The following is a 26,046-nucleotide window of genomic DNA, read 5'->3' on the forward strand; positions in this document are numbered from 1 at the left end:
TCCATCAGGACGAATTTACTAGGAAAGAACGTTCTTCACCAGTTGGGAGTCAGATCTAACAGGGAGGGCATAGCACCGAGCAGCAGCCCAGGAAGTTCAAAGCCCTCACAGCTGAGTAGCTGGAACAGGAGCCATCTATGGGGTAGGTGCAGGCTGACATTGCACACGTATTGTGCATTCTAGATCAAGGCTAGTGTGAGTGACACGTTCAGCAATCATAGTCATCCTTTTGTAAATGCCCCCCTGAGAAGCAATATTGTGTTCATACACAACGGAAAACTCACCACCACCCATCTGCTCCCATCCTTCCATTTGCCCGTAATCCCTATAAGCCTTACTCTACCCCATGACTGATCTGAGCTAGGTTTCAGACAAATTCCAGGGCTGCCAGGCTGTATCACGACTCTGAAGCACTTTCCTAGCCTGCTCTTCTGCTGTCATGAAGTCAGGCCTAGTAGGGTAGGGTTGTTTCAGTCAGGTTTGTGCTGAGTCGCAAGGTATCAGTCAGTGGGCTATGGATGCATCCAGACCTGAACCAAATTGTAATTTGGTTAGGTCTTAATTTCCCACCATTAAAAAAAAGTCTTAAAGTCAATCCTGAGCTGAGCACAATGGTTTATACCTGTAATCCCAGAACGTGGGAGGTTGAAGAAAGAGTATTGCAGCATGGTTGAGGCCAGTCAGGTCAGATTTTGGAGTAGCGAGACTCTCATGCAAAATAAAATAGACTAAAAACCAATCCTGAAGCATTGAAGTGAGGAGTGTGTGGCCTGCGGAGCCGGGAGTGGCAGGATTTTCCAATACAAAGACAAATAACGTGAGCTATGCATTCCACATGGTCTCTGTTAAAACTGCCTGACTCTGCCAGGTACAGAGGCAGCCACAGACGATAAATAAGCCACTGAACATGGCCACGCTCCAACAAACCTGCATTTACAAAGCCAGGCAAGGGGCCAGATCAGCTCTACATTCTAGTCTGCCCAGCCATGGCACAGATCATGCCTTAGAACATTGGCTAAGCAGATTAAGCCTTCTCATGTATCCAGAAGGTTTTCACAGGACATGGGGCTAACTGCCTCGGAAGGACATCACCAAAACCAAAGACAGCACCAAAATCTCTCTTAGAAAATAACTGAAGAAACAGCACTGTAGCAAAGACTTTACTGAGTACTAGACCAAGGCATTCTGTCCATGCATCGAGCCAACATTTGGTATCTACAGTGTGCCAGGCACCATGTACAGATCTGGGTACGAGCCAACCAGGAACAGAACAGAGCAGGTGCCTTTGCTCATTAGTATTCGGAGTGAACTAGAAGAAGGGAATTGTTCCTAACATGGACTGTTTCCATATATAGTTTTCTCTATAACTACAACTTTAAATAAGCCTTCCTATCCTCAGGTCACACTAGAGAAAGCTTGGGTTCAAGAAGTCTTGCAGCCTGCCCAAATCCACTCAATTCAAATACATTGGAGACAATTCACATCTAAATATATCTGGCAGCCTAAACCAAATTCCTCCTAGCCTCCATTGGTATTAAAATTGCAGAGCAAAGCTAGAACAGTTGTTCCTTAACCATTTTTATCTCATAGATATGAAAATAAATCCAGCATAAAAGGGAATGGCAGAGGGGAGCTGTATGCTCAAACCACATTACACACACAAATAAAAATGTCCTTGTGAAACCCAGAACCATGCACAATGAAAATAGACCAATTAAAAACATTATTTAGGGGCTGGGGCGGTAGATGGCTTAGTGGATAAAGCGCGTGCCACATAAAAGCTGGGCACTGTGGTAGCCACCCATAACCTGAGTACTCGGGACACAGAAGATTTCCTACTACAAACCTGACCAGTTAAGGTAACTGCTTCATTCTACTGCTCTGCTAAGCACTCTGTCCAGCAGCAAGTTAGGGGACGAAAAGGGCTATTTCTGTGTACAGATTACAGTCCATCATTGAGGAAGTCAGGGCAGGAGCTCACGGAAGAACTTGAAGCAGAAACCACGGAGGAATGCTAATGCTCTTGTGCTCACCCCTCCCCTCTCCTCCCTCCAAAGAGTTATTTATTCTTTGTGTGTGTGTGTATGTATGTATGTGTGTGTGTGTGTGTGTGTGTGTGTGTGTGTGTGTTCACCATGTGTGTGCAGGTGCTTGCAGAGGCCAGAAGAAGGTGTCGGATCCCATGGAACTGGAGTTAGAGGTGACTGTGTGTTGCCTGATGGGAATGGATTCTTAGACCCTCTATAAAAGCATCAAATGCCCTTAAATGCTGAGCCAGCTCTCCAGCCCCTTAGCCAGCATATATACATATACCAACACACACACATACACATACACCCATATATATATACACATACATACATACATATATATACATGGACATTGCAACTTGCTAATAACAACCTGTGAACATGAGCAGAAATGAGAATTTCTAGTAAAACCACATGGTTTTCAGAGTTGGAGGTGATTCTTCTTTGATGCCCTGGTGGAAATATCAACAAGTCACTTTATATTTGTACGGTATGTTTATATTCCACAGTACATATGTATATATAATGTACCAGGACCTTTGGCCCAGGGAAGGTTCTCCCCACAATGGGCTAAGGCCTTATACTAGTTAGTTTTATGTCACCATGACACAACCAACTCTCATTTAGGAAAAGGGACTTTCAATTGGCCCTTGGGTATACCTATGATGCATTTGTTTTTGATTGATGGTTGGTGTGGGAGGGTCCAGCTTGGCCCTTGGGTATACTTATGATGCATTTTTTTTTTTTTTTGGATTGATGATTGGTGTGGGAGGGCCCAGCTCACTGTGGGCAGTGTCACCCCAGGGATGGTGTCCTTGGATCCATAAGAGAGCCACAAGGAGAAATCTAGTAAGCTGCATTCTTCCATGGCCTCTGTCACAGTTCCTGCCTCCAGGTTCCGGCCTTGAGTTCCTACCCTGACTTCTTTTGCTGGTGGATTATGCTGTGGAAGTAAAATATAAACTCCTTCCTCCAGGTTGCTTATGTTCTGGGCATTTGACCACAGCAGTAGAATCCCTAAGATGGGCCTCCTCCATCAACGAACAATCAGGACAATCCCCACAGACATGTCCACGGGTCCATCTGATCTGGGCATTCCCTGAATGATCCTTCTCAGGTGATGCTAGGTTGTGTCCATTGACAGTCAGAGCTCATTTGCACACTGCGATTGGCAAGCTCTGGATTTAGTGAGTCTCTGCCTCAGAAAGTATAAAGTGGAGAGCAACCGAGGAAGACACTGACTGGACATCACCTTGGGGCCTTCACATGCACATGGACACAAGCACCCACACACATGTGCCTACATGTATGTAAACACACATATACACATGACACACACACATTATTTAAAAATAAACAAGTAGCTAAATGAATCTGTCAAAATACTTTCTTCCAGATGAGCCTTTATTAGTTACTTCCTGACTGCTGTGATAGAACTCTTTTTAAAATTACACTCATGATATTTATTAATTACACTCATGATATTAATCACATTTGTGGTATTCATAGATTACATTCACAATATGTATATATATATACATATAACATTACATATAATAATATATTACAATTGTAATATATTTTACCATTTTAGAGATTCAGGAGAATTATTAACATTCTGCTGTAGGGAAAGAGAAGAAAATCATTTTCTCACCTCATCAAACTGAAATTTCAGATAGAGAAGTGACTGTAAAATATTATACCACTCAGATGAAGGTGAACATGAAAAAAGACAGTTGTGCACATATACCAAAGACTATAATGCAAGCAGAATTCCCCAGTGGTGGACTGATGCAGTAGTGGTCCCCATGCAGAAACTGAGAACTCAGTTCTGGGAGCATGAGCCGTGACTGATGGGCTTTGATTGAAATGTTGGGCTACTGGAAAGGATGAGGCCCATTCTCTTCCCACATTCCTTCTCATTACAAAGTGAATGTCTCAAACAGAGTCTAGGAGCATTCCTAGACAGTGTAACTCATAGAAACATGTGATATGTTCTGAAAGCTTTCAAATGAGAGATCCAAAACGGAGTCAGGTTACATACAATGATAGGCAGGCTTTCTTCTCATGACTCAAAAGAGGAAAGGTGACTTTATCTGGTCAGTTTTAGTATGCTCCTGTCTGCCTGTCTGCCATCTGTCCAACTGTCACAGGTAAATTTTTTTTCCTTAGAGCAGACAGGCACATAGGTTGACCAGTTCTGATGGAGCAGCACCCTCTCTAGATCAATGAGCTGTGACAGGCTCTTTCCACATGCTCAGAACATACATTTTAGACATTTCTATATATCATATGCTGAGTCAAGCACTAAAAAAATCAGACCTCTCACTCATTGGAATAGCTACATTGATATAATTTTCAAATTAGCAAGGCGTTCATTCCTAAATCTCTAAGATGAATGGCCATCAGAGGCTATGAATTCATCTCTTGGGTCTGCTAGAATTTGAAAACAAAAAGTGCTGTGAGCTGACCCTGGTAAGATTCTCCTGGATGACCTGAGTAATGGTGATATATTGAGATTTGTTATGTAAACAATAAACAAACTATGGATACGATGGAGAGATGGCTCAGTGGTGAAGGGCACTGGATGCTCTTCTAGAGGACACACGTTCAATAACAAACACCCACACGGTACACACAATCATCTGTAACTCTGGTTGCAGGGTGTCTGACATCCTCTTTTGACCTCCATGGGCAACTAGCATGTACATGGTGCACACATACATACACTTAGACAAAACACTCATTCACATAAAGTAATAAAAATTAAAAAACAAAAGTATGCGCTTTTCTCCTGAGCTAAATCACAAGGTCTGAAGTTGTTATTTTCTTGTATATAGTGTTATTTATTTGAAACAGACATTAAAAATAACTTTCTTGGAAAGATTGTACCATATACAGGTGAAAGGATGGTTAAGGGGAATTGTAAAATCATAAATGCTTACATGAAAAGCAAGTAAGGCTTCCAGTCCACAATCTTAATTTATACCCAAAAAATAAATGCAGAGCAAAGTAACCTCTGGAAATCAGAAGACAGAAAATAAGAAAAATAACACAAGAATCTGCAAAAATAGAAAGCATAGACATACTAGAAGAAAATCGATGAAGTAGAAATCAACTCAGTGAGGACACTGGTTCCTTTTCCCCGGAGCTCCCTGCCCTCACTCTGACATTGATGGACAAGGAGTATTCAGTGATCCTCAAGTCAGTAAATGCAGTGCACCAAATGAAGAGGATGAGGGGAAAGATTTCATGATCCCCCAACAAATGCAGAAAAAGTTGTCAAAGCACAACATATTGCCACTTGGCCTGGATGGGTAGAAGATAACAAGGGCCTGCCTGGTACCACCAGACCCAGGAGGGTAGAGGACACCCACAGGCCCACCAGATGCTGCTTTGTCTGGGTAGGTAGAAGACAAGCACAGGCCTGCCTGGCACCATGTGACTCCAGGTGGTCTTGTGCCATAATGGTGAATGAATATATAGTGGGGAAATGAGAGAGAGAGAGAGAGAGAGAGAGAGAGAGAGAGAGAGAGAGAGAGAGAGAGAGAGAGAACAGGGGAAAGAGGCAGATCTGAAGAGGCGAAGTGGTATTCAATAGGCCATTATGGGTGGCCTGCTTGACACCTGGGGCCATTGTGACATCTAGGCCCAGATGCTACCAAGGGTCATCTCTGGGTTGTGAGTCTTTGTGGATGTCTGTGAATCTGTTGTCGCTGAAGGCCTGAGTAGATGTTTGGGGCCTGAGCCACCACCTGGGGCCATGTTGGTATCTAAGGTTCATGTCACCACCAATGCCATACAGATCTGAGTGGCCTTTGCTGCCACATTAGGCCATGTTGACATTCATGTCTAAACTGCAGCCAAAGGTCATGCCTGGATCTGTGGCCCTACTGCAACCAGGGTCTGTGTTGAAGTCCACAGCTCCTGTTACCATCAAAGTCCATGTGAATTTCTGGGGTCTGGGCCTACACCTGGGGCTAGGGCCATTTTGAAATCTGGAGACCACTCTGTTGCTGATCCCATAAAGATCTGAGTGGCCTGCATTGTGACTTGGGACCATGGTGATATCCAGGCACAAGCTGCGGCTGAGGGCCACATCTGGGTTCTTGGTCCTGTTGCACCTGAGGGCTCTGTTGATGTCCATTGCCAGTGTTCACACAGGAGCCCACGCTAACCATGTGTGTTGAAGTCTGAGGGCCAAAGCTGAGCCATCCCTTCCTCTCTTCAGCTCTGGGAGAGCTGGTCCCTATGACCTGGCACTGGAGAACTGGCCTGACCCTCACAGTAGAGGTGGCCCCTACACTTGCAAAAGCTGGCCCCACCCCTCAATAGGGGCTTGGGAGAGCTGGCTCCACCTCTTACCTGAGGGGGGTGGTCTCAGTGGCCCAGACTGACCAACTCAGCTACCACCCAGGCATACACACAGGACTTTGAGTTGGTCCACCCCAACATCTACCCCATCTATGACCTGACAGAGGGACTAGTCCTGATGAACCATAGCCACAGGATCTCCATGACTCAGGGCAACAGCAGGATGTCTGAGAGGAGTTTGGGTGAGAGTCCAGTATTGATGGTATACCAGAAGCCAGAGGCCTTGAACCTGACCAACAACTCCTCATATAATGAACATTTGCAAATAAAGCGGTTTGGACAAAGGCGTGTACTCCCAATGCCACTAAGACAGATGAAGTTGTGATGGAGAGGCAAGAAAGACAGAGGAGGGAAGTGAGGGTTTGTTGGTTTGGTTTTCATTTTTTGTTGTTGTTTTGTTTGTTTATTCTTATTTTGTTTTTGTTTCTTTTCAAATTTCCTTTAGGGGGGACACTACAAGGGTGGAAGGTAGATGTGAAGGAACTGAGAAATGAGGAGGTTTGGAATGCATGATGTGAAATTCCCAAAGAATCAATAAAAAAAATGCTGAAAAATGTAAACAAAAAAGCAACACATTTTCTGATAAAATATGTCAATAAACTAGGTATAAGTCTGGGTGGTGGTGGTGCATGCCTTTAATCCCAGCACTTGGGAGGCAGAGCCAGAGGTTGAGGCCAGCCTGGTCTACAGAGCAAGATCTAGGACAGGCACCAAAACTACACAGAGAAACTTGCGGCGCGCTCCTCGGCCAGCGAGGAAGAACGACCACCATGCGAGGATCCGTCTCAGAACACACTTTATTGGAGCGCCTCTTGATCAAGGGAGAGCGGGAGGTGAGGGGCCCTGAGGACTAAACTGCAGCTGCTTATATAGGGAATCAGGCAAACGTGCCGTACTGTGATTGGGTCCCGCCAGAATGCGAACACGGGGAGCCACGGGATAGGCTGAGGACATAAGGCCAATTATCATACTCGTGCATCATAGCCAAATATGGAGTTGTTTACAGCTAGGCTACCAGGAAGCCAGCGCCATCTTAGAATAGCGGCTCCCTACATCTCCCCCCTCTTTATTAATTAAGCCGCAGGAGAGAGTATAGGTCTGATTTCTGCAGCACAAGTATTTCATCCGATCAGGTCCCCACCTCATGATGTGTTGACCGATCGAGGATGAGTTAACTGTGCATAATTGCCTGCATACCTTCCCGTGTGCAATGGACTAACCAGTCCCAGGGGTGCAAAGGCTATGCGTGTAACAATTGTCCACATACCTTCCCAAGTGCAATGGACTAACCAGTCCTAAGGGTGCAAAGGCTATGTGACTCCATATGCAGTCAGACTTGCTCTCCTTGAAGGAAGGAAAATGCCCTACACTTCAAGTGCAGTGCATGAGCCTGGCATCCTGTGCTTAATTGTCCACACACCTTCCGGAGTGCAATGGACTAACCAGTCCTGGGGGTGCAAAGGCTGTGTGGATATTAGGTATCTGGGGGGAGGAGCCACACTCCAAAGTGGCTAATGCTTGAGTGATAATGACCTTGTCCTTTTTTGTACGTGCTCGCAAACGGCAGACCAACCACAGACAAAACACGCATCCTCCAAGGAAGCATGCCAAAAATATACCCTACCCCCACCCATTCTAAACAGGGAAAAGGTAGAAGCGATCCAGGAGGACAGTCCCTCTGCCAAGTTGAGATCCACTCATGTGGAGTTGATGGTCACCACTGCCACTCTCAGTTTCTCCAAGGTCTCTTCAAATTCTCCGGACCAATTTCCTATAAGATAACTGGACAATCGTTTAGACAAATTCGCTGCTCAGGAACCATTCTGGAACTGCACGCTAGTGACACAAACCAGGCATTCTCCACTCATAGCCCAATTGGGCTAGCTGGATAAATATGCCAAATCTATTACTGTCCTGTAGTTAAACATGCTCTGGCTATTTCGAACCAATCTGTTGGAGTCATAGCCTGAGTAGTGAGCCTAGTCAATAATGTTAAAGTATAACTGGCTGTTACTCCGTAGGCTCGAGCAGCCTCTACCAGGTCTTTTAATTGTTTATAAGGCACAGGTTCATGATATCTGTTGTTTGTTTGCGGATCTTCAAAGACTGGAAACGCGGATGCTAGCTGCGTCCAGGTGTCTCTCCTGATAAAACGACAACTTTCACCTGTTTGCAGATACGAAGGTGTTGCCGGGGGTGGATGTGGTCCCGAAGGCGCCGTTGGTTCCACATTCACCCCAGCAGAAACATTATAAGGAGGGGGTCGCTGCCGCCCATATCTCTCTTTTTTATATTCAGCGGCAGCTTCCTCTAAATTTTCCTCCTCATCTGGATCCAATTCATTGTCAGCCTCTTTAGGCCTACTTAAGTTCTCCCCTTTAAAGTCTAATTCTGATAGACTATCCTGGTGCTTAATTAATGCCTTGTGTCCCTTTTTAATGATTTCCACATTGCGTTCTTCCTTGAGACATGCATATATGAAACAGCAAAGAAGAGCAACAATTGTCATAGGAATGAACACAAAAGCAAGCACAAACGGATTTATCCCAACCATCAGCATACCTGGAGAACTTACCGACGTCATCGCCGTTCCTGGTGACTTACCGACGTCACTACCGTTCCTAGAGAACTCACCGACGTCCTCGCCGTTCCTGGCGAACTTACCGACGTCCTCGCCGTTCCTGGCAAACCTACCGACGTCACCGTTCCTGGAGAACCCACCGACGTCACCGCTCCGTGTGCTGAGTTCTGAATCCTCCTCGACCCCTCACCTGGTGTCCAAAGTTTCCTTCCCGTCCCGGGTTTCTTTCCCGGGTTTCGGCACCAGTTGGTGTCCGAAGTTTCCTTCCCGTCCCGGGTTTCGGCACCAGTTGCGGCGCGCTCCTCGGCCAGCGAGGAAGAACGACCACCATGCGAGGATCCGTCTCAGAACACACTTTATTGGAGCGCCTCTTGATCAAGGGAGAGCGGGAGGTGAGGGGCCCTGAGGACTAAACTGCAGCTGCTTATATAGGGAATCAGGCAAACGTGCCGTACTGTGATTGGGTCCCGCCAGAATGCGAACACGGGGAGCCACGGGATAGGCTGAGGACATAAGGCCAATTATCATACTCGTGCATCATAGCCAAATATGGAGTTGTTTACAGCTAGGCTACCAGGAAGCCAGCGCCATCTTAGAATAGCGGCTCCCTACAGAAACTCTGTCTCGAAAAACCAAACAAACAAACAAAAACTAGGTATAGGAAGACTGTTCTTACATACACACACACAAGGACTTAAACTACAACACAGCTAACAACACAGTTAACAGTGAGAAGCTGAACTCAGGAAGGTGCCCACATTCACAACTTGTACTCAGTATAGCACTAGAAGTCCTAGCTAGAGAAATTGCACAAGAAAAACAAATAAAATGCATCTAGACTGGAAATGCAGAGGTTGAGGAGTCTCTACTTGCATATGACAATAGTATATTTAGAAAACCCTGAAGAGTCTATCAAAGTAAGGTTAAGAGTAATAAACGGAGTAAAAATATGTGGGGTTAAAAAAAAATCAGCAAACATAGCCAGGCATGGTGGAGAATGCCTTTAATCTCAGCTCTCAAGGGCAAAGTGAGGTGAATCTCTGGGAGGTCCAGGCCAGCCTGGACTACAACATAAATTCTTGGACCGACAGGGCTAGTACACAGAGAAACTCTATCTTGGGAAAAAAGGGGGGGAGGATCAGTTCTATTCACATACACAAACAACATATGATCTGACAATTAAATTATTAAATCTGCTTCATTGTGTGTAGCATCAGAAAGAATTAAATACTTACAAATAAACTCAGCTAAAGAGCTAAAGTAGCTGAGGATGGAGAACTGCAGACAAAAAAAAAAAACAATAAAAACTCAACTAATTGGGGACACACCCTGTGTTCACTGATTGGAAGAAATTTCGTTACAATGTTCATACTAATCCAAGTGACCTCCAGACTCTGTGATCTCTTTGAAATCCTGTGTGTTCTCCATAGGAGTTGGGGTTGGGCAAGTTCATACAGAATAAAGAAGCCTCTAAATAGTCAACATACTTCTGAATTTTCAGATTTATGTATTTTCCCAGCCTTAAGGCATCATCATCATCCTTGAGCTCCCAGCAGTGCTGGTGTCTTCTCCCTGGTCATGCTCACTGTGCTTCTCAGTGTTGGTGTCCTAGCATCCCACAGAGTCGCATGAACTCTGCATACTTCCACCGGAAATATTTGCTAATATTTCCACTCTGGCACATGCGCTTCTCTGAGATTTTTGTTTGTTTGATTGTTTTGTTTTTCAAGGTTTAATGACATTTTAAAAAACTTTTTTTTAGGTATTTGTATCAAGTTTTAAAATGGCAATGCTTCCATTAAATGCATACATAAGTTAAAATATTCGTGTTACAGAAACACATGGATAACTGCTGTTTCTAAATATATAATATATATTTTAAAAAGCCAGGTGTACTTCCACATACAAAGAAAGGTCCTGGGGAGGAAGTTATAGGAAGTAGTCTGGGGTACACCAGGTCACATGAGGCTCTCCAAGATGAGGTGCTGGGTCAAACTGAAGAAAAGAATATTTTAAAATGTCATCTAATTCCATGATAGCAGCCTGATTTCCACAGAGGTTGCAGTAATTGGGTGCACTAAAAACGGTAACCACATTCCCATCATGGCACCAATTAATAACCTTCCTTTACAAGCTGGTGAGCACGAGACACCAGTGTGAGACCGTTGGCATGGTTAAATGTTTCAGAAATACCTTGTCCAAATGTATAGCCAGCACCACGTGGTGAAATACCTCATCTGCCATGGTCATCTGGATCTGACCATAAGAAATCACACATTGGGCCCTCATGTGGAACTTGTAAACGATCCAGGGCTCTTATATGATCCAGTGCATCTATGGATGGAGAGAGGCCACCATGGAGGCAGAATATCTGTCCATCTACTAAAGCTGTCAGTGGAAGATGGTCAAAGAGATCTGTAAAGTATTTCCAGACGTTGGCATTTCCGTACTTTCGTAGACATTCATCGTAAAAGCCATACACTTGGGTGATCTGTCAGCTTTCATGATTTCCTCACAGTATTGTAATATGCTCTGGATAGCGCACCTATAATGCTACAAGAAAAGTCACAGTCTCCACAGAATAATAACCTCTGTCTAGATAGTCGCCCATGAAAAATAGATAGTTTGTATCTGGTGATTTTCCACCAATTCTGAAGAGTTCCATAAGGTCATGGAATTGGCCATGCACACCTCCACAGACAGTAACAGGACAGCTACCTCTTATACATCCGTTCTTTTGTAAAATGTCCTTAGCCTTCTCCTACCAGGTCCGCACTTGATTCTCCTTCAGCTGCTTACACTCCTTCAGCTGCTCCACTCACTGGTCCAGCTTCTTGGTGAAGGCCTTGTCCACACGTTGGCGTTCCCCACTGAAGCCTTTTGCAATGCTGCTACCTCTGCAGCCTTCCACTGGCCGCCTTCCACCCACAGCCTTCCACTGGCCACATTCCACCCACCACATTCCACCAGCCGCCTTCTGCCAGTCCTTCCACCTGCTGCCTGCCCCCTTGCACCCGCCTCCTTCTGCCCTTGCACCTGCCTCCTTCTGCCCTTCCACCAGCTGCCCTTCCACTAACACTAACCGCCTTCCCCACTTCTGCGGCTGCCTCCCCACCTGCTGAGCTTGCAGCCTGCACCCCACCCAAGCCCAGCGGGCAGCTACAGGTCCAGTCTCCCGGAGCTCCTTTCCTGTGGGGCCCTGGCCACTTGCCCCTGGCGAGGCAAAGGGCCAAGGGCACTGGGCTCTGAGTGAAGCACCGAAGCACCGGAAAGGCTCCTGGGGACTCTAGTCAATGGCACCGGCCAACTGCCACAGCCAGCAGCAGCCCACTGCCACACGCCGGCAGGCCTCTGCTCACTCTCAACTTTTTAAAAAACTTTTAATGATTCTGCGGATTTCACAACTTGAGTCCTCATCCCACTTGTCTCCCTGTGCCCTAGCTACCACCCTCTGCCCATCAAAACAGAACAAATTTTAAAAGAAAAACCAACCCAAAAAACAACGGAACAACAAAAAAAAGAATCTAGTTGGGGAAGTTGTGTGGCCATTGAGTCACACAGTTTTCCCTTTAGTCCATCCATCTTGTGAGTGTTAATTGCTATGAGTCTTTGGTCTGGTTCAAGGCCTCTGGCTTCTGCTACACTATGGATAATGGACTCTCTCAGGGTCTCCTCTTGGATGTCCTGTTGTTGTCCGGTGTCATGGAGATCCTGCGGTTCTGGATCTGTAGGTTCATCCCCTTCACAAGTCCCAACAGCTCATAGATTTGGTGAATGTTGGGGTGGGCCAACTCGTAACCCTGGTTCTGGGCCTGGGTGGTAGCTGAGTTGGGCAGCATGCCAGCTTTCACTCAACATCACTACCCTGGGAAGCTCTCTAGCACTGCCTTGGCTAGCCCACCCAATGCAGACTGCAGCAAGATGGGCCCAGTTCTCTTCTCTGAAACTTATGATCACCACTCTTCTACTACCAGATTTAACCAGCCTAGATTTTCTTTGTCCTATAGTGCAGACTATCCTCTCATCAGTTCCAGGAAGTCATCCGTGGAGCACTGCAGTATGTCCAGGGGATCTGGCATGTGTTGTTCTAGTTTCAATCTGTTGCTGTGATAAAACACTTACCAAAAGCAACTTAAGGTAGAAAGTAGTTTATTGGACTTCCACTTCTAAGCCATAGTCTGTCACGGAAGGTACTCAGAGGGGAAGGTACTCAGAGGCAGGCCTACTTGCTATTCCACACAGCATTATCTATGACCAAGGAACTTAATCACAGCCAGAGAGGAATGGCAGGAACCATGGAGGATGCTGCTTGCTGTCTGGATCACTAGCTCATTTATATTTAGATTTCTTATACAGCCAGAGACCACCTGCCCAGGGAATGGTAATGCCCACAGTGGCTGGACATTCCTACATCATTAACAGTCAAAACAGTCCCTCAGTAGACACTCCCTTCCTAGGTGACTCTAGGATATATCAAACTAACAGTTAAAGATAACCATCAAAGATGTCCAAGTCTATAATCTGAGAGTACAGATCAGTAGAAACTATCTCCATGAAACTTCTGTTCCATCCTCACCTGGCTCCACTCTGTCCACCAGCCTCACACCCATCCTGTCTCCACACAGTCTACATGGGCAGCTTCTGGAGACTCCAGAATGAACAGATCTGGAAAAGAAGTCCAAAAGTGTTGTTGGCATGAAGTAAATGGACATTTCAGTGGACCCTGGGACTTTGACCTAAATGAACACAAAATGTTTCACATTGACTCAAGCACTGGACAATGGACTGAAGTTGATCCTGGATCCAAATGAATGAAAGAGATGTGGGAGAAAAACAAGGATGTAACCAATTTCTTAAAAATGACCTCACAGGGGGACTGCAGTTCCTGGCTTGAGGAGATCAAGCCACACTGGGAAGAAAAGCTGGAGCCTATAGGTAACTGGGAAGAAGGGGAGGAAGCTCTCTGAAGATGAGGGAGAGTGTGTGTGTGTGTGTGTGTGTGTGTGTGTGTGTGTGTGTGTGTGTGTGTGTGTGATAATCTAATTACCATGAGTTCTTGGTTTTATGGCCATTTTCCATCCATCATTTCATTTCTCACCGTCTCCTATCTCATTAATTGTGTTTACATTGTTCTCTCACTGTGGTTCTCACAGGCTGTCACAATCTGAGCATCCTTTTATTTCCTGTCCTTTTTCTAATTCTAGATTTTCTGCTGTTTTTCATCTCACTGGATCTTTCTTCTTCCCTGACACCAACCTCACAGGCCTCCTCTCCTGATATAGGGAAGATGAGGTCCCATCATTGCCCTGCTTCCCCTAACATAGCTGAGCCTTTTGAGGTCAGGGGACATGCCCTCTCTCCCTTCCTGCTCGGGACCCAACTAAACAGTTGTGGCTTAGCAACAGGAGTGGAACTCTGTGTGTTGCTGAATTACTGGAGCACCCAGAAACTAAAATGAGATTTCCTCAGATTTGATGTCTGGTCAAGACTCAACCTGTGTTTCCAATTCAGCCTCATCAATTTCTACTCCAGACATAAACCAGCCTTCATCCATGGCCAGGAAACCCAACATCTCTGTCCAGCTGATAATCCTCCCCTACTCCATTCTTCTGTGGTTTCTGAGGAGAATCCTGGACAATGAAGGTACTGAGGGCAGTGTTGGGCATGGGGTCATGGCTAGATGGTAAGAAGCAAAAAAGCAAGAGGGAAATCCTGGAGTCCTGCTCTTGTCCCTCATCTATAGCATCTAGTTGACAAAGGAGGCAGGAGATCTGGTTCATGTCACCTGCTAGCAACAGTTCATGCATGCTCAGCCATGACAGGACAGGAATCATGTCACAGACCAGTGGGAAATGAGGAGGGAACACAGCAGGTTCCTAATCAGGAGGGTCTCATGATACAGATGTGATAACAGTAGGACCATGAAAGAATAACATGGTAGTTCCACTCAATGTGTAGAGGGAAGGAGATTCCATCCCACAGGCAAAGATAAAGAAGATGTAAATAAAGAGATGGCCCATGGCAAGACCATTTACTGCTCATGCATCAGAATCTGAGCTTGCTTTACCCAGCAGGGCTGCATAAGGGGATGATTTGACCACAGGCGTGGTTACCAGGTATTTGGAAGGGTCTGCACTTGGCTGTGTGGTGTGCTTTGCTCCAGCAAGGGGGAAGGTCTTTTGCCCTGCCAATTGGTATTGTTATAAAAAGTCCTTTTGAAGAGATGGAGGGACCTTTGGGTCTTGATCCAGGTCCTCTGGAAGCAATCCTGTGTTTCTGTCTTTCTCCTCTCTGCTATCTTTGTATCTAAAAGTTTCTTATCTCTCTCTCTCTTCCTCATAGGAACCCTTTAAAATGTCGGAGCTGGCCTCCCACACAGGGAGGAGCATGGCAAAGTGGTTCATGGAGTGAGGCTGGGCAGGGAAGCGTGGGGCTGGGTGCGAGGGGGGGCGCCAGTGAGGGGAATGGTGCCAGAAAGGGGAGCAAGGCAATGGGGGCGGGGGTCAGCGGGACTGGGGTGGCAGTGAGACAAGCCTGGTCTAGCAGGGCAGAACTTGGCTGAGGAAGGGGACGGGGGGGGGGGGGGGCTGAGGAGCAGAGCAAGCAGGGCGGCAGTGGGATGGCAGCAGGACAGGCATGGAAGCAGGACTAGCATGGGCAACCTTGCGAGCAAGGGAAGCGCTGCAGCAGCTGCTTTGCTGGGAGAAGGGGATAGCAGAGGGACCAGCATAGATCCCCGGAGTGGAGCTCGACCAAGTGGGTTGGATCGCGACCCAGCGTGACTAAACGCGGCCCAGAGGGGCAGTCGCCCCGCAAGATAGCCGGCAGCGTGGCCAGGGCGGCCAAGCAGGACTGAGCGCTGCCAAACCCAGCGGCCACGGGGAGAGCCAGGGGGCAGAGGGAGGCAACTGAGCGAGCGAGTTGTGCGAGGCTGCAGCCGGGGCGAGCGAGGCGAGCGCAGTAGAGTCAGACCGAGCGCAGCTGAGGGAGCGAATCTGGCCAGCAAAAGGGAGCGGTACAAGCAAGGGGGCGTGGCGGCAGGGGTGGCAGCCGGACAGGAATAGCAGCCGGATGAGCGCGGCCTAACGCGGCTGCGAGATTGAGGGGAGCGCTGCGATCCCTGTAGCAGGGAGACTAGGGTGGCAGCCACACAAGCGCAGCCAAGCGGAGCGGAGCGTGGCTGTGCAGGACCGCCGTGGAGCGAGCGAGGAGAGCTGTGCGAGGAAGGGAGCGGTACAAGCGGGGCTGTAGCCGGGTGGGGATAGCGGCTGATCGGGGTGGGCAAGCGCAGCTGAGCGGGACTGAGCACAGTGGAACCCCAGGAGCCAAGGGACAGCAAGGGGGCAGCGGGGCGAGCAAGTTGTGCGAGGGCAGCAGCTGAGGCCAGGCGGTGAAGAGACAGGAGCGCTTAGGACCTGAGATCAGGATGTGCTGGCTCTCTTGGTTCCTGGATCCTGGAGCAGAGTTCTCCAGAGAACACGCTGGACTGCACTTGACCTTTTCTGGACCCTATAACCCATCCCTTCACTTGTAAGGTGCCCCAAAATAAAACTCCCGGTGGCAGCCAATCTTGCCCAAGAGGCCTGAGAAGTATGAGGAAAGGAAGGCGGTGCTATGAGTCATTAGGCGCCTCAAATGAGTCGCTCTCTAGGCTCTTCAGCCAGTTTGTAAGCGGCCTAGCGAAGCTGAGCTCAATAGAGCTCCAAGGAAAAGGACAGGCACCAGGTGAGATAGATGGCCTGGGGGCCCAGCACCGCGGAGCAGGACAGAATGCTGCCGAAAACAGCTACCGGGAGAGCCAGGGGGCAGAGGGAGGCAGCGGGCTGCAGCAAGCCAGGGAGGTGGGGCAAGGTGAGCTAGAGCGGAGCAGCGCCAGCAAGGGGTGCAGGTGGCAGCGGAACAGGGATGGCAGCAGGACGCCCAGGGGAGCGCAGCCGAGCGAGGGGAGCTGGGTGAGTGAGGGGAGTGGGGTGGCAGAGGGGAGAGCGCAGCACAGCTGCATGGAACAAGGCAAGGAACTTTAGGCCCTCTAGAGGGGCCAGCAAGGCAGCATCATGGCGAGCAGGGCGAGAGGGGCCAGCTAGGCAAGCCAGGCGGCATCGAGGCAAGTGGGGCAGCAGTGGGCCAGGGAGGGAGCTGGCGAGTAGGGGAGCAACCCCAGCCAGCCAGAGAGCCAGCTAGCAAAGGGGAAAGAAGCCACCCAGCGACCAGAGCCTAAGCCAGCACCCTTCTCCCATAGTCCTAGGCTGCATGCCTCTGAGCTTGACAGAAATCACAGTGTATAGGAAGAGAGGAGCAGAGCTCCATGGCCTGGAGACTCCAGGAGAGATGCAGGAAAAGATGGGAACTAGAAATGGGCATGTCTGGAACACGGAAAGGTCTGAATTCACAGCCCAGGTGCCCGGAACTTTGTTAATCTCTGCACAGGGTCCTCTGCAGACTGTACTGAGGACTCTGATTCTCTTCACAGCCCCAGTCATACCTGTTGGTAGCCAGGATTCAGGAAAGAGCCATGACAAAGACTGGAGCACCCAGGTGCAATCTTTTCCAGAATCTGAGCCTTTTGGTTCTACTGAGCTGTCTGGGGTACACGCTGCCCACTGGTGAGTTTCTGGAATTTAACTGGGGGAACAGGAGGAGGGCACTGGACTACTGAGTCAGGAAGGTCGCAGTCTCCTCACAGAAGCTCCTGGGCTTCTCTTCACTATCACCAGGACTTAAGTCCAGACTCTCTGGTCCTCACCACATCCCTCCCGGATTCTCTTCAGTGCATTGACAAAGTTAGGGGAAAGTCACCACGGGAGGGCTGGGAAGGGACTGCATGAATGAGGAGGGCAGGGTAGCAGAGGGGGTAGCTAGTGACGCCCTCAGCACCACTGGGATCAGCTGAAGTCCAAACTGAGTCACTAGTGTGGACTCCTCCAGGAGGAAGTCTCAGACAGCTCCCCTGGACCTAAGGCATGCTGTGCTCTGAAGACTGCCTTCCTGGGGATTTCTCACAAGCCCTCCACCATTAGATCACAATAGACACTTCCAGGGACAAGGCAGCCACAACCAAGGACGTTCCTATTCCCCCCCCCTTTTTTCTTTACATTCTTCTTTCTGTTCTTGTTGATTTGTTTTAAGGCAGGATTTCATACTACAGCACACACTGTAAAATCTGCAACAGTCCCTTCTCTCTCTTGGTCTCCTAAACTCTGGAATTACAGATTTGTTGCTGGTTGGTTTTGCCCTTTTGGGGGCCCACCACTTAGCTACCAAATAAATCACACACACGGAGGCACATTCTTAATTATAAATGCCCGGCCTTAGCTTGGCTTGTTTCTTGCCAGCTTTGGTTTATTTAAATTGTCCTGTCTACCTTATGCCTTTGGACTTTTTCTTTTTCTGACTTCTGTGTATCTTACTTTCACTCTTACTCTGTGGTTGGCTGTGTAGCTGGGTGGCTGGCCCTTGCAATCCTCCTCTCCTTGTTCTCTTGCTCTTTCTTTTTCTCACTCTTCCAACTCTCCTTTCCTTCTTTTTTCTTCTTCCTTCTTCCCAAATTTCTCCTCTTTTTATTCTCTCTCCCTGCCAGCCCCACCTATCCTTTCTCCTGCCTTGCTATTGGCCATTCAGTTCTTTATTAGACCATCAGGTGTTTTAGACAGGCACAGTAACACAGCTTCACAGAGTTAAACAAATGCAACATAAACAAAAGTAACACACCTTAAAATAATATTCTACAACACAGATTTGTCCCACCAAGCTCAGCTTCAATTCCCATGTGACTTACCAGCCTGGTCAGCTCCCTTCCCTGCCCACCTAGCCTTCCACAGTTTCCCATCCATAAAGTGCAGTCAGCGTGACAGATGTAGAAGGAACGAGTTGATGAATGGGACAGCAGATTTGTCCTCTGTCCATTAGGGGATTAGGTAATATTCCCATGTACCAGTATTGGTGAATCCCAAAAAATGTCTTCAAAAGTACAGTCAAAGCTGCCTGTTTCCCAGTCAGCAGTGGTTCTATGCTGCCTATGACTTCTGGGTCAGCTAGAAATGACAGGCATTTGTTGTTCTGATTTCATTTTGTTTCTGTAATAAAAACACTCTAACAAAAGCAACTTAAGGCAGAAACATAGTCTTGCTCAGTGTTCTATTGCTACTAAGAGATACCATGACCATGGCAACTCTTTTTTTTTTTTTTTTTTTTTTTCAAGACGGGTTTTTCTGTAGCTTTAGAGCCTGTCCTGGAACTCACTCTGTAGACCAGGCTGGCCTCGAATTCACAGAGATCACCTGCCTCTGCCTCCTGAGTGCTAGGATTACCGCCCTGCTCCATGGCAACTCTTATAAAAGAAAGCATTTTAATTTTGGATTGCTTACACTTTCAGAGATTTGGTCCATTTTCCTCATGGTGGGGAATAGGGTGATACACAGTCAGATAAAGTAGCTGAGAGTTCTACATCCAGATGCAAAGGCAGCAAGAAGAGGAAGAGTCTGAGCTTGTAATGGACTTTTTACAACCTCAACGCCCACCCCCAAATAATACACTTCCTCCAGTAAAGTCACACCTACTCAAACATGGCCACACTCCTAATCCCTCTAAGGTACTGGATTCTCTGATGACCAAGCATTCAGATATATGAGCCTATGGGGCCATTCTCATTCAAACACCACAACCCTGGACTTGTGTAGTTTTCGTCCCTGGGCATCTGCCGAGGCCTGTGCCCTTCTCCTTGGGCATCTTTGCCATGCTTGGTAAACAAGAGTCATCCATGATTCTCCATAGAATGAAGTGGACATATTTCATATCACCTCTCTTTGACACATCTCTGAGTCTTTACACACATTTCACTACCAGGTTTAGAAGTTCTGGATTTTCTATTTCTTGCAGTATGGACCAGCCTCTGCAAGCCATTCCTGGGGCACATGGGCATTATCTCCTGAAAACCCTGACTGATTGCTGACTACTAAAAGTCCTGTGTGTCCAAAGCATGGGGAGACAGCTGAGTGGTAAAGGGCCTGCTTCACAACCACAAGGACCCGGGTTTGATCCCTAGAACTCCTGTAATAGAGTCAGGCATGGTGCTGTGCGCTTTTATTGTCGGTACTAAGAAGGCAGAGGCAGGGGAACCCTGGGGTCAGTGGCAAGTCTGTCTAGCCTACTTGTGAGTCCCAAGCCTCTTAGAGACCTTGTCTAATCAATACTACTGTGACACACTTGTAGGAGGTTATAAACATGTTTTCCTTACTAAAATCTAGAGGTCTGTGTGTAAATACTTCTAAGACATTTATCGTTGTTGTTGTTGTTGTTGTTGTTTATTGGTGCTTATTTGGAAGTTATTATATCAGGGATGCTTTCTTTAAATCACCTTCATAATTCCCTGTTCCTGTTTAGCTAAAGTTTCCTTTCATCAAACTTCTAAGTGGATTTTCTTACAGATAACTGAAGCCTCCCTGTCTGATCCACCAAAGTACCAAGTTTGCAACCTTTAGTTCACATCCACAAAGCCTGTTCTCTGCTCCAAAGGGCTCATGTTCATGTCCAGCAAATCTTCCAGTGAGGTGTGCTGAGTGAGTAAGGATCCCAGCCATTCAAGGAGAAATCCAAGCCTTAGGAGTGGCAGGAAGGGGAAAGTGGGGATGTGGAGACCACAGAAAGAGGAAGAGAACAGGTGGTAGAAGAGGCAGAGAGGAGAAGGGAAGAGGAAGCTGGTTGAAGAAGACAAGAAAGGAGGTCCCCAAACCTGCAGCAGTCCACCTCAGAGCAGAGGTTTGGGGGGGGGGGTCAGAGGGAAAACGGGTTTTTTTAACACCTCTTTTACATTTTTTAGTGTCATTATATTGAAAACTGTTAAAAGCACCTTTAAAATTATTATTTATTTTAGATTGCAAGGTCACACGCACACAGGAGAGTGCACGTATGCATCCTCACTAGGACTTCCTGCCTGTTTGTGCAGTCTTCTGAACAGAACAGTTCTAGGATATTGTGTCTTCTGCTGCTGTTAGGGAAAGTCTGGGAGACCAGGGGCCATAAGTGTGCTGGAAACAACTGCCTGAGGAAGGGGAGAGAGATCGGGGCTTCAAGCAGGTCACAGACAGAGATCTCTTTTTGAGAATGAGTTAGGAGTGTGGTTTAACACAGGAGAATCTGAGATCTGACACCCAGTGTTGTCCTGTGAAGGACCCAGGGGGAACTCGGGTGAGCACTGTGCTCACAGGTGACAGCTCCCCTTCCCAGGCCGAGTTGCAGCATTTCTCCAGGAGGCCTTTCCTGAGCTCCCAGGCTCTATGTGGAATTTACCACGTGTTCTGTGATGCTTCCTATTTCCTGTGTGTTCAATAGATTTTCAGTCCCAGGAACAGATACTATCTGATATCTTTTATTCTGATATATTGTATTCCTTAACACTTGATAAAAGACACTAAAAGAACTTCTGAGGTGACACTGTATGCATCTGAGGGTCCTACCAACCTAAGATAGTCAAAGATGTCCCAGAAATAAGGATTCAGAAGCTGGTGGACATCTTGACTAGAGGCTTCTCTTCCTGATCTTTTGCCCTTCAGAGGGATTCTCAGTGTCATCTGGGTGTCTCAGAACCACGAGTCCTATGAATTTCTGCTTCTTGTTTGGACCTCACCTGCATGTTTCTCTCACAGATACACACTCTCTTAGTTGCAATGTCATTATTAAGACTCATACCACACCTGGACAGCCCTGGTGTGAAGGACATTGTTCAATGGATGGAGAATCTTTTCTTCAATATGATAATGACAACAAAGCCACACCTTTGGGTGACGTGGGAAAGGCGGCACATGCCACTCAAGTGTGGACAGACTTTGTGCAAGAGCTGGAATACTTGGGACAAGAGCTCAGGAAGATGCTGGCTGACACCAATCTGAGGAAAACCAAGATCTGTGGTAAGTGTGGGATGGAGTTCAGAGGCAGAGACAGGTGGCAAGAGAGAGGAAGGGCAGAGCACATGTGGGAATGAGATGGTGGTTGTATCTGTGTGAAAGAGCTGAGCATTGGCCCAGTCTGGGAAGCATATGGTACCCAATGAGTAACCAAGTCATGTGGAAATGATACTGGCTCATAAGCCAGTGGGAAAAGTCTTGACCTTTGAGGAGGTGATGGATCTATCAAAAGTGAAAAATGATGACTTTGTATGTGGTTTGCAGGTCACCCCACTTTACAGGCCATCATGCTTTCTAATTATGAACAAGGACAAATCGTTGGTGCCTCCTGGCAATTTAACATCAGTGGAAAGTACTCCTTCATCCTGAACACAATGAATATGAGCTGGACACCGATTAGTCTGGAAGCCAGAGGTATCATGAATGAATGGAAGGATGATGAGGATCTAACCACAAATCTGAAGACCTTCATAGCAAATTTCAGCCCCTGGCTCAAGGATCTCTTAAAGATCCCCCAGGAAAGGACAAGTAGGTATTACTTAGATTAACAGAAGGCAACTCCATCAAGTTGGATAGACTGAGAGAATAATTTCTTGGTGATGTGCCTTTCTGGAGATCCAGTGATGATCACAAGGATCTCTGCTCCCCATCTCACCTCCCAATGTTTCTCATTCCCTCCTAACCAATAGTCCAGCCATTATGTGTCCTGTTAATAGGGCCCCAAGTCTGTATGTATCCCTGCAACCTTCCAGCCTTTTCTGCCTCACTTATAGCTGCCCTTTTACCAACACTAACATCACTTGGAAAGGCCTCATTTTCTTTCTCTGGCACAATTGAAGACCACCAATTGCCCCAACGTTCAGAAAGTTCTCCCCACAGTAAATATGTTACATTGTTTGATGGTTTGATAGACATTTGTTTTCTTTGGTAATGAAATAAACTGTGCAAGGACATTGTACACACAACTCTATTCCCCTCTCTCCTCAGGGATTGTAAAATCATTATTACATATGAGTCCCTCAGGATGCCTGGGGAGAGAAGGTGTTAAATAAGGTGTGTTTTTAGCTTTATCCATAATTTTTCTGATTTTTTTTTTAAGGATCAACATCAAGGGCCCCAGATATCCCCCAGCTTCCATCTGCCCCCCAGCGTCCATCTCCCAGTCAGTTTCACAATGAGAAAGTGTTTATCCCTGTGGCAGCAGTCATTGTCATCATCTTACTTTTTGCTGTTGGCCTATTAGTGAAACGTTGTCCCCAAGGAGGTAAGGAGCATCTGGGGTTTCACTCTGGTTCTTGGTGGAGTTTGTCTGCTGAGGACTTGGAACAGGTGTCCCACTGATATCAGGGATGTGAATTCCGGTTTTCATGCTTACATAGCAAGGGTCTTACCCACTGAGCCATCTTCCCATCCTCCAAACTGATATTTTGACAGTCTGGCTGCCAGTTCAATATACTCTTTTCTGCTCAGACCATGAGAACTGAATGAAACAAGCTCCCGAACACCTCACTTGCATGCATTCTTACCATGGCCCTTAGAGGGATCCTTACCATGTACTCATTCCAAAAGCAATTACAAAGGTGTTTTCACACAGTCAACTAGGACTGTTCACTTACTCTTTCTGTCTCACTTCTCTCTGTGCCACATGCAATTGAGAGGCTGTTGACCCTAGAACTGCATCTGTCGGAGAAGTGGTTGGGTGGCCTGCACTCCAAACCCCCTTCATTTGTCAGGGGTCATGGTACATCAGGGTACAAGCTAAATGGTGACTTGCAGACTTCTCTACTGGAGTAAAGGGCTAATTTCTTTCAGACTCAGTGTCTGGAGCTTTGGATCTCACTGCAAAACCTTTCCCTACAGAAATCTTCAGCTGCCCATGAGCTGTTCCATCAACTGCCACAAGCCACAGAAGAAAGAGAGGCCCATGGAGTCACATGGAGAGTTCCCCAACCAGGCCACCAAGTTGTCCCAGGAGGGTGAGCCCAAGACATGAAGGTAAAAGCATTCACTAAACCAGACATCTACATTACTTCATCCAAGAGTCGGGAACCTCTCACAGAGGGGAGAAGGATGTGAGAGAACACTGATTTCCAGCCAGGACATGGCTGTTCCACTGTTGAACTCTCAGCTCTGAGTCCTTGCACGATCCCTGCACAAGAGCAGGCCTGTCAACCTTCCCTTCATGGAGGGAGAGGGGCTCATGAGGCTCCAGAGCTCCCTAGAATCTATCTGCAGTTAATGGTGCTGGAGGGGGAGAGACATTTTGTTCAGTGATGTGGCCACTAGGAAGGACCCCATGCTCTTATGAATAGCTCCTCACCCTCACTTCATGAATAACCCCAAATGATTTCATTGGGTCAAATAAAAAAAACTCAAATGAGAGTAGAGGAAGAGTAATTGGGAAGAGGAAGCAAGCTGGAGGGAGTGGGAACGGGGACATGAGAGGAAATAGAAGGGTTGATATGACCAAAATGTCTTATTCACATTTATGAAAACATCATAATGAAGCCAATTCTTATGTGTCATGAATGTGCTATGACATTTTTTAAAGATTAACTTTTACTTTAATGTGTATGGATATTTTGCTGTGTGTATGTCTGTATGTAAAATGTGTATGTATTTGGTGCTTGCAGAGGCCAGAGGAAGGCATTGGATCCCCGGGAACTGGAGTTACAGAAGGTTATGAGTACTGGGAACTGAACCCAGGTCATCTCAAGAGCAGCAAGTGCTCTTAACTTCTGAGCCATCTGTCCAGCCCTCTAATAAATTTCTTAAAAAGAATATAAATGCTTGACTATTATTAAACACAGGGAAGGTATTAAAACAAACTTCATAAAACAGTTAAATATTTCATAATCTAAAAGCTAAACATGATATTTTAATGACTGTGGATTGTAATGCCCAGTTATGACATCATTTGTAGCAATGTACTATGGAGGTTTGGTGAGAGGGAATCACAGGTCCTTCCAACAAAGATGCCAGGGAATATAGCAATATCGAATGAAACTGGTAAATGTAAGGTATGTGCTGAGTAGTTTTGTGTCAACTACATAAGCTAAAGTTGTCTGAGAGGAGGAAACCTCAATTTTAAAAATGCATCCATAAAATAAGACTGTAGGCAAGTTTGTAGAGTATGTTCTTAATTCCTGATTTATGGCAGAGAGCCCAGGCCATGGTGGTGGTCCTTTTCTATAAGAAAGCAAGCTGTGCCGGGCAGTGGTGGCGCACGCCTTTAATCCCAGCACTTGGGAGGCAGAGCTAGGTGGATCTCTGTGAGTTTGATAGCCTAAGTTATCAAGTGAGTCCCAGGAAAGGAGCAAAGCTACACACAGAAACCCTGTCTTGAAAAACCAGAGAGAGAGAAAGAGAGAGAGAGAGAGAGAGAGAGAGAGAGAGAGAGAGAGAGAGAGAGAGAGAGAGAGAAAGCTGAGCAAGCCATGAGGAACAATGCTGTAAGCAGTACCCACCCATGGCCTCTGCACCAGCTCCTGCCTCCAGATTCCTGCCCTGTTTGAGTCCTGTCCTGACTTCCTTCAACTATTAAAATGATGAGCAGTGATTTGGAAATGGAAGCCAAATAAACCCTTTCCTCCCCAAGTTCCTTTGGTCATGGTGTTTCCTCACAGCAACAGTAACCCTAACTAAGACAAGTTGGTACCATGATAGTGTGGGATTGTTGTGACAGACTGGATATGGGTTTGGGGAAGTATTGTAGAAGGACTTTGTATCTTTGGACTAGAAAAGCCATCGAGTGTTGGGAGCTAACTGGGCCATTCTTTAGGAGCTTGGAAAATAAGTATGTTGATATCAGTGCAAACAATGGAGGCCTGGCCTGTGAATGTTAGGGAAGCAGACTTTACTGGGCCATTTGAATGAAGAGTCAATGGTTCTGGGTGTCTGGGGCTGGAGAATCAGCTGTGATTAACAAGATACCAGAACTACTAAAGTGAAACCTTTGCTTTGCTAGGATACTCAATACTGGTCATCTTGAGCTGAAAATTTAGTGGTGATTACAAAGAGATCAGCATCTTTGAGGTGAAGTCTTCTAGAAAGTGTTTCCTCAGAATCAAAACACAGAAGCTGTGTACGAGACATGGCCAAGGTTGTACCTTGTGCTGGCAGTTGAACTTGGTAGTGCAAGATCCACCCAGGTGGTGCTGGT

The 26,046-nt window shown here is 46.8% G+C and overlaps 1 protein-coding gene and 1 pseudogene across 1 annotated transcript; one reads left to right on the forward strand and one right to left on the reverse strand.

The window, feature by feature from the left end:
* Window positions 1–10,844: 10,844 nt before the first annotated feature.
* On the reverse strand, window positions 10,845–11,904 carry LOC114687056 (annotated as a pseudogene).
* Window positions 11,905–21,497: 9,593 nt separating this feature from the next.
* On the forward strand, window positions 21,498–23,849 carry LOC114686051 (retinoic acid early-inducible protein 1-epsilon). Its single transcript, XM_037201700.1, has 4 exons — window positions 21,498–21,887; window positions 22,149–22,412; window positions 22,984–23,148; window positions 23,745–23,849. Exons 1-4 carry the CDS (start codon window positions 21,578–21,580, stop codon window positions 23,762–23,764), a joined length of 759 nt encoding a protein of 252 aa, XP_037057595.1. The 5' UTR covers window positions 21,498–21,577; the 3' UTR covers window positions 23,765–23,849.
* The last annotated feature ends 2,197 nt before the right edge of the window (window positions 23,850–26,046 follow it).

Source organism: Peromyscus leucopus, unplaced genomic scaffold (assembly GCF_004664715.2).
Source record: "Peromyscus leucopus breed LL Stock unplaced genomic scaffold, UCI_PerLeu_2.1 scaffold_117, whole genome shotgun sequence".
NCBI lineage: Eukaryota > Metazoa > Chordata > Mammalia > Rodentia > Cricetidae > Peromyscus > Peromyscus leucopus.